Source organism: Ylistrum balloti, unplaced genomic scaffold, assembly GCF_031769215.1.
Source record: "Ylistrum balloti isolate Yb309-2 unplaced genomic scaffold, AGI_CSIRO_Ybal_v1 Utg369732, whole genome shotgun sequence".
NCBI classification, from domain to species: Eukaryota; Metazoa; Mollusca; class Bivalvia; order Pectinida; family Pectinidae; genus Ylistrum; species Ylistrum balloti.
Window position 1 is genome coordinate 189022 of NW_026781946.1, and position 9553 is coordinate 198574.

General features: G+C 33.5%; 1 protein-coding gene across 1 annotated transcript; it reads right to left on the minus strand.

Annotated features, from left to right (window-relative positions):
• Positions 1-3211: 3211 nt before the first annotated feature.
• Positions 3212-9343, minus strand: LOC132542991 (protein rolling stone-like). The gene is made up of 4 exons (XM_060206443.1): positions 9260-9343; positions 4291-4519; positions 3945-4043; positions 3212-3663 (listed from the first exon to the last, which is right to left on the minus strand). Exons 1-4 carry the CDS (start codon positions 9341-9343, stop codon positions 3212-3214), a joined length of 864 nt encoding a protein of 287 aa, XP_060062426.1.
• Positions 9344-9553: the final 210 nt, after the last annotated feature.

The following is a 9553-nucleotide window of genomic DNA, read 5'->3' on the forward strand; positions in this document are numbered from 1 at the left end:
TGTCATGATGTTTAAGAGGAAATTTCAAATTCAAATTCAAATTTCATTCAGAGGGCCTTACGGCCCATAGGTATACTATTACATACATGATTATACAAATATGCATACTGTTAATTGGGGAGTGATCTCTCGCACACACACGTACTGTAGTACATAATCACGTGGAAAACATCTAGTAACATATACATAACACTCACGCACACAACAAAAACACCCTCACTCACGGCCAAAATTGTACTTTACTTAGATATACAATATCACCAGAGATGCTTAGCAGTATAAGGTATATAATGATAACGAGTTGGTCTGTTTTCTCTTTCTTAAAGGAATGCACAATAAATATATATTAGGTGTTATACCTTTATCTATCCTGGTATGCACATAACATAGTTATAAACAATGTTCTTCTTACATGGAGTTATATGATACCATTTTATCACACGCCAAATGACAGCCAAATCACTTTGATTGCAAATCAAAAATCTTAATGTCATATTTAACATAAATTAATCAAACGAATATTGAATACAAGCAACAAGTTAGTAAGGTGGGCGAATATATGTGTGTACCTCAATATATAAGTAATTATTCATTTTCCACTTTACCTTGTTTCAGGAATAACATAAGAGTAATCACAATTATCTGAAGTGTGTTTTTCTTTTCTTAAAGGCTAAATAAATATATTTGCCAAGATTATTTAAGTCCTTCACATTATCTATACTTAAAAGCTGTACCAGTTTGAAAACTCTAGGTGATTTGTAATAACATTTTTAAATTTACCTTTGTCTTAATTCTTTATAAAAAAAACCACACTGGAGTATGAAACAAAATTCGTCTTCAATTTCATTGTTTTCGCAGCATTCACATATTCTGCGTCTCCTTTCAATGTTAAGATAGTGCCAGTTTTCAATTTTTGACTGATGTGACGACAATCTAATGCTTGCTAAACATTGTTTATAAGTATAATCGATGGGTTTTAGTAAATAATATTGCATGCAAAAATTATCGATCAAATGTTTATATAGGTCACCTCTGGCAGCATTTTGAATTCTTGCTCTAATATCCTGTGTGTAACAATCCTTAAATCCCTGTTCTATTATTTATGTTAGTATTTACAGTATCAATATTTCAAATATAAGATAAGCCTAATTTATCTAGTTCTAGTTTAATATTGTTCAGCCAGGTATCATTCATTACTTATCGCTCTTCTAAACATCTCGCCAGTATACAATTTTTGGATTCTTTTGATTTTAACCATAATTTATTACTTTTAGCCTCCTATTTATGTAACGTGGCTGCCTGCCGAGTTCATAATATACTAAATCTGTACCTGTGTTTTTTTAATACCAAGCAATCTTTTATAAAAACCGAATTGAAGCTTTTCTATATCTGGAGCTTTATGGAAGCCCCATATCTCACACCCATATTCCAACATACTATTGGCATACGTATCAAAAACTGAACACTTTGTGTTAATATTAAAATTATTATTCTTTATTTTACTACTAATTGAAAATAAAGGTTTTCTTCCTTGATTAGCAATATGTTTCTGAGTGACATTAAATTTCCAATTAAAATTCATCAACATTCCCAAATATTTGAACTCATTTACTACATCAATCTCTTGGTTGCTATATGTCTATTTCTCATCGTCCCTTTTATTTCCACCATTTCGAAAGATAATAATTTTAGTTTTTGAGTCATTGTGCTTTAACTTCCATTCTAGGTTATTAACATAAAGAGAACCTAGAAGTTTATGCTTCTGGTGACTCTGAAATCAACGCAGTATCACCCGCACACATAAGTAAACACAAATTAAGAAGACCTATTTCAATGGATGGACAATTTTCAGGGATAAATTTCATTTCGCAATCATCTATTGTTGAAAAACCAGGTTTGATTCCAAATTGCGCATCGGAAATTATCTCGTGTAGGCTCTCCCACTTAAGAAGCCTTTGAAATTACGGGTATAACGACTCTTATGCAGTTTCATAATCAATTATGTTTTTTTTGTTTTTTTTTGTTTCTCGCATTGTTGGTTGTCTGTATTGACCAACGTTCTTGACATGGTTTATACATGGCATACATCATCTGAGGAACCTAATCCACTTCGTTCTCATTCGTCTACAAACTAAATTCAACCTGTAATGTCTGTTTTTATCAATTTTCTCTAAGTTTCCAAATACTCCCAATAAATAACACAAATACGTCTTTTACATAGCTAACTGATTTAATAATAAAACGTAACAATTTCAAAACTATATTTCGAGATTTAGAAATCATTTAATCATGAATAAGAAGAGTAGATATATATGAAGGAGCCCTACTCGGTAACTTACATCAGGTAATGATGTCTCATGTATCAATGACAACAAGGTGATATATATCGCTTTACAACGATCACATTGATTTATATATCGTAAAAAATAATTTTTGATCGTACAAATTTTCGTGAAAAAATCCCGACAAAAAACAAAACAAATCAGGCAAACAACTTATTTTTTTCAAGGAAGTCATGCAATGGATTATAATTTTCTCTATTAATTGCATTTGTTCCATGTTAAAAAATAGCTAAATAAAAAACTCGAAAAATGATATGTACCGAAGTATCAGGGAAGTCAACATGTATCATGTAAGAACTCTGGATTATCTTCAGCTAAGCAAAGCAGAAAAATAAAATAAAGAGAAAACAATGATGGAGGTAGCATGATTACTAATCAAAACGCACTGTATCAAAACAAAATATAACATTGCATGTATAATTATTCTACCATGGAAATGCTGTGGAACAATTCGATTGTCATCATAGCTAAAATATCTTCACATATATTTGTATATATGGTTTACTGTCAACATTCAAATACAATTTATTACTAACCTATGTTAGCCTAAAGAGAAAATGAACACCATATTTACATGAAGATTTCTTCATACTCCAGTAACATGTAGTTGAAAATCACAGTCGTTCAATTTCGAGTAAACAATAGCAGGTATGGTTGTTTTGAGAGATTTTAATAGTCAAAACCCTAACGACAGGGGTGGAATATATTGAATCAAAGCTTGATGGTGGATCTAGATTTACACATTTTTATGTCTACAAAACATAAAACACCTGTATGGCAACTGGAGAATCGGGAACATGTTTTTTCTTTGACGTAGTTGATTAAGACTTGATTAAGTTTGCACTAGCCCCCTACAATAAAGAAGTCGACTACAAAGGGCCGTTTTTCTTAAGTTCATTAGATATTGTAGATATCTGGTCACCATTTCTACTCGTACTGACCATTCCCATCTCACTGTCCGTCCGAGGGCGGACCTGCGACCCCCCTGTGGGACTTCCGTCTGTATTTAGAAAACATTTCCGCCATATTTCCAAACGAGCGTAGTAGACACCACATACGCCCAGGTGGACGAGAGGCACAGCTATAAGGATAAGGGGTAAGGTGAGGGCGAGGGCTTCACCTGCTTTACTCCAGTCCAGCACTTCGTATATATTACCCCCTCCCGCAGCGAAGTATATAACAGAGAAAATAGTATACAAAGCGGCAAATATTAGCGGCTGGTAGAAGTGCAGGATACGAGAAGGCTTGGCAGTGAAAGACACATATAACAGCGCTATAACGCCATTGATAAGGTGTTTATTGATGCTCCCGGGCCCGAACGCTACAAGGAAATAAACAAATAGATTAAATAATTGTGTTTTTAATTGCGAGTGGAAAATGAATTTAAACATTTGCATTGAAATGGCTGTATTATGAAATCATTTTGAATATACATTAAAGGATTTTAACACAGACTTAAAGACAATTGATCGATCTATAGTTGGAAGGTTAATATCGAGAACTGAGCAAACCAGAAATATCAAATAGACCAGTATTATAATTTATAATGATGTGTGTAGTGTTCCAGAGATATAACTGATATGCTGAGGAAAGAGAACTTACACGAGGCGAGCAAAATCCAGTATATGACCACTATAAGGATTGCTGTTGTCATTGCCGTGTTATAGAGAACCCAGTTGACCTTCCACAATAGGGGCATACCTTTAACAGAAAGCATAGAATGAACTCTGTACGCACATATATAAACTGTTTGTCTGGTTAATTTGCTTTGATATCGCCATAGTATTCATTTAACGTTTTCTTAAAAAAAAAGTGGGATGGGGTTAGTTTTTGCCTTTGTCTATAAAAGAAAGCTCAAAATATTTGTTGCAGGAGAACAGGGATAAGTATAGTAATATATTTTGTTGTTAAACTCAAATAGATATCAAAATATATATAAAACACTCACTGGACATGTCAGCACCTTTCTTTGTTTTTAGGATGTAGTATATAACAGCAGCTAGGTCCAGCCACGTGAAACTGACCAACAGAATATAGCCGAGGTTAGTTAGGTATATAAAAAAGAGAGCGTCGTTTAAATTGTCTGTTGCAGCCCAGTAAATCTCAACGATTATCCACGACAGGTGATAGAGTGACCAGAACAACGCCCACGCCAGGTAGGGATAGATTCGGCCTCCCTGAAACAGATACGTAAACACATGATAATATAGAGTATAGAACAGTTTAGAATGTAGAGGTATCCTTCCTTTCACAGGAAGTCTTATGTATAATGATGACTTAAAGGGAAGCGTTCTCCCTGTAACATATAGTCATATGTAAAATGGCGGCTCAAAGGAAAGGTATGTTCTCCCCCTGTAACAGGTAGTCTTATGTATAATGATGACTTAAAGGGAAGCGTTCTCCCAGTAACATATAGTCATATGTAAAATGGTGGCTTCAAAGGAAAGATATGTTCTCCCTGTAACAGGTAGTCATATGTAAAATGATGGCTTAAAGAGGAGAGGCGTCCTGTCTGTAACAGGCAGTCATATGTATAATGATGACTTAAAGAGGAGAGGCGTTCTCCCTGTAACATATAGTCATATGTATAATGATGGCTTAAAGAGGTGAGGTGTTCTGCCTGTAACAAATAGTCATATATATAATAATGACTTAAGGAGGAGAGGTATTCTGTCTATAACAGGCAGTCATATGTATAATGATGACTGAAAAAGTAGATGTGTTCCGCTGTAACCGATAGTCACAGGTGTTCTGTCTGTAACAGGTAGTCATATGTATAATAATGACTTAAAAGAAAATTTCTGTGCTGACCGTACCAACGTTAGTAGTCACACACATAATATCATGTGAGAAAATGTTATACGAATAAAGTCATTAAAACAATGATGTGTAGTGTACTTTTTGTAGTTTTTAGAGATGACAGAGAAACACTTAATATATGTACATGGTTGTTACTGAATGGAGGGTTAATATGTGGTTAAAAATAGATTGGTAGATTGGTAGTACAATGTATACTCCTCCTAAATTGATATGTGTTTGATAAGATTGGGATTTCTCTATTCATGAAATGTTATTACCTGAACGTGCTTACAGGTAAATACGTATTTTATACCTCATGCTTCATTGGAGATAAACGATAAGAATTGAAGCCTTCACACCAGGTCATGTGGTTCCATATAATGGTTAAACGTGACATTAACAAATCGACCGATTTGATTTTATAGAAAAAACGTCAATGGGTCAGTTTTATTAGAGCTCGGTCACATCTATTTAAAATCGACCAGCTGAACAAAACATATTAATGATGAAATTGATCTAGGGAGTTTTATAACCTTGTCTTGCTTGAGTGGTATTTTTGTAAGGTTGTTAATAAGACCAGGTATTGTTAGGGACCTTCTCATGTCAGTAGGTATGCCACAAGTTCCGATAATTACAAAACGACACGACAATCTTAGGTTAAGAGTACCGACTTAGTGACTAAGCAAAGAATACCACCTTTACAGATGAATTTCAAATTTGTATATATAATACATATACATTACAATATGTGGAATGGCACTACGGATATATATCGTTAGAAAGCATAAAAATATTTTTAAGTAGATCATAAATACAACACCAAAATAAAACGTCGTTTCGTTTATGACATTATAGCTACAGAGAGTCTGTATTTCGCATTCGATTTGAGTCCCAAAATTAAAAGGAGTTGTTAAAATTCACCGACAACTAACACAGATTTCTGGTAAAACAGGAAGATTAATTACAAAGCAGTGATATGTACTGTATGTTATATGCTTTACCTGTGACACAGGTGATGTATGGAAGAAAAGCCAACTACCTGATGAAAAGAAATATGTTTTAGCATATAGTATGTGGTATTAAACAAATCTAACAGAAATAACGTATTACAATACCATGCTACAATATGCTTCTAGTTGTAATAGTAATGATTTTTCTCTATTAAATTATTAACTATTTTAATAATGCTTAGAATCAGGAAAATTCGTGTTTCAGTTTAAACAAATGTTCATTAAACTACCTAGAGGTATACTCCACAATAACCCATGAAAAGTTCACGCTTGGATGGGCCATTTCCCTGTCACTTTTAACAGATGTAATTTCACCTGTAATTGTTTATTTTCATTCCAGTATCATGACTTTGAAAAATAAAACATGATTTAGAATATTTAGTATTTTTGACGTCAATGCTGCGTGGGCTTCTATATGACAACCTATTTGTATTGTCCTAACCGTTATATATGTCAAAAAGATCAATTTTGAAAAGGACTAGAAGTGTCAGTGCTTGTGACAAATTATTAACATGTTTGTTCGCTTTGTCTGCAATAACATAGATCTGAAACCTAACCCTTCAGGCTCACCCCATTGGATTTTGTATTAACTTGTCATCAACCAACCGACGTATCAAGTGATCGTCACATATTTTGTCGTGGTGTATACTGCAGCCCGATGATGAAATTCCATAATCATCAGCAATGTACTTTGGCAGCAAGTATCTTCCGAGCAATAGATGTAATTGTTTCAATTAATATACAGGCAGAAAGGTCGCGATCCAGTTATTTTCAACCTAACAGTACACTTGTTATACGCATAAACACTACGATAGGAAATGCCACACCAATACTAAACTATGAATTGACTAGGTATATAGATGTTGGTATAGAAATAATTTATGACCTACATTATGAATAAATGAAGAAGTTAAGTCAATATAACAAAAAGCTAAATCCTAACATTAATATACATAACCACAAACACGCGAGACACAAGTGTACTAAAATACAAACGTCAATATAGGTCAGAACTCACCAGTGTCCATTTATGTTAACAAAAATAGACTAAACTAGTGTTACTATTTATATATATGCACGAGTAAATAAATATGAGTGTTAATGTCCACATAAATATGTTGGTGTTGTTAGTAAACATCCGGACATATCACATCTTAATCTATAGCATTCATATATGGAGGTACAAACTATACACTGCTTTAGAGTTCACATTAGTCACTAAATATGTTACCGTTTTCAATATTTTAATTTCCATGAATTTACCGAAACATCGAAGTTAAACTGCTGTATTTCCACGGAAGTCCTAACACGAACTATGATAGAGGACTTATATAGGCTCTGCCTGATGTTTACTCCTTTTGTCATACATTATTTGTTAAAAAATGTTTGAAATTGAAAAAAACACGGCCTATGGTTTCCTTTTAATTACAATATCATTTTATTTATTTATCATTTCATTCCATCCGCAAACAATGTTAAAAATATGATCCTCCGAAATTCTGTTGTAGCAGTATACAAAACTACTAAAGATACTGAAATATTAGAAATCAGTTAAGATTTCCAGGGTCAATATATAGGTGGGGTAAATGCATTTAATACTATTGGCCGTACAGTCCAGTGAACAATGACTGATATCAATGCACTAAGTAGATATACACCTAACCTATAACTGGAGTCTTAATAAGAAATAGATAAACATATTACTATATTCACATATTTGTTAGTTTTCTTAGTAAACATATTTTGCATACCATATTGAAGCATAAACTGTCCTGAAATGATCATTACATCAATTATTTTCGTCAGATTTAAAATTAATTTTATGCGTACATTTCATCTACTAAATAAAGTGCCAACGAATTTTTTTTTTTTTTTTTTTGAAAATCAAAGAAGTATGAAAATATAACTTTAAAGTATTTAGAGTTAGGAAACTGTGGTGAAAATGACAGAGAGCTATTAACTTGTCAGACATGTAGATGTTTATATCCTGTTAAAGTGCTACAATGCTTATTGATAAAACCAGGTAATACACATTCAACCAGGGACTAGCATCACCTTTTTATGTGCTTGTGTATATGACATTTTGGTGTGACATTTAACATAGATTTAAATCATAGATAATCAATTTCTGTCAATTACTATCGTCAGTTTTATCAAACGTATTCATCACCAAGGATTACAAATGGTCTCCTCAGTCCCAGCAGCAAAGTGAAGAATTTGAAATAATTTTGAACTGAAGTGAGTGTTTTTCGTTCAGCTAACGGCAAACATTTTTCGAAAGGAGGATAATCTGATTTGGCCGAAATAAATGTGAACCCCCAGACGAGGAGATGCATTAACCCAAAAGGTCAATAGATTCTGAACCGTATCATTATTCAAACGAACCAACTGCATGCAGTATATGTCAAACCTTTGCAGTAGTGAAAAGCCTGCTGTGGCTTTCAATATAAAGTATTAGAAAAATCTAATGCGATTTTGACTTCGACAAACAATTTCGTCTTTCCACGACTCTTTGGTGATAAGAACTTGTCGAAACTAAGGGATAAAATATTACTCTCCATTCGTTTGCAGAAAACTTTTTGCGAAGTATCGTTGTAAAGTCTAAACGTTTTGCTCAACAATGGAACCGACTGGGAATCCGCACGTGAACATTACAATGACATTATCAACGTTTAGTCTAATGGAAGAATATTGACAACATTTAGTCAAGTACAAGAAGAAGGTCAACGCTTAGTCTGATACAAGATCACGGTCAACGTTTAGAATATTACAAGTCAATTACAAGAATAGTGTCGAAGTGATGTTCAAGAACCGCTCGATACAAGAGCATTGCTGTCTTAGCACAGTATCGAAACAACACTAAACATCAAACTCTTAGCAAGACATTTAATATACGAAAACGGTTTTGAAAGGAGGAACAAGGGCAACACAGGAAATAGTAAAATGTTCATAGAAGATAATACATTAGGAATATAGGCGTTTAACATTATACAAGAACAATAAAACATTTCGTGCACTGCGTGGACAATTTGCTCGACGAATTTAAACATATAAATAATATTCACTACAGAAAACCCAATATCTGGATAAAATAGCCGATATACATACCTGAAGTGTGACAAAGTGTTCGACATCCGAGTGATTGAGTTTAAAATTGTGGACATTACAGGGATGATGCCTGGCGAAACCCATAGTCGTCTTCTCGGAAATTCGTTTTACAAATCAATCCGTTTCCATCTTCAAAAATATACCTGGTTTTGGTTTCAAATCTAAAAATATTTCAAAATGAAGTCCATGATCTATGTCAGATATATTGAGCCAATCTCGAATTATGGACGCGAACTAGCATTTCTAGTGTTTATGGTACTCACTGATCGTCTGGGTATAAACCTACCCATATAT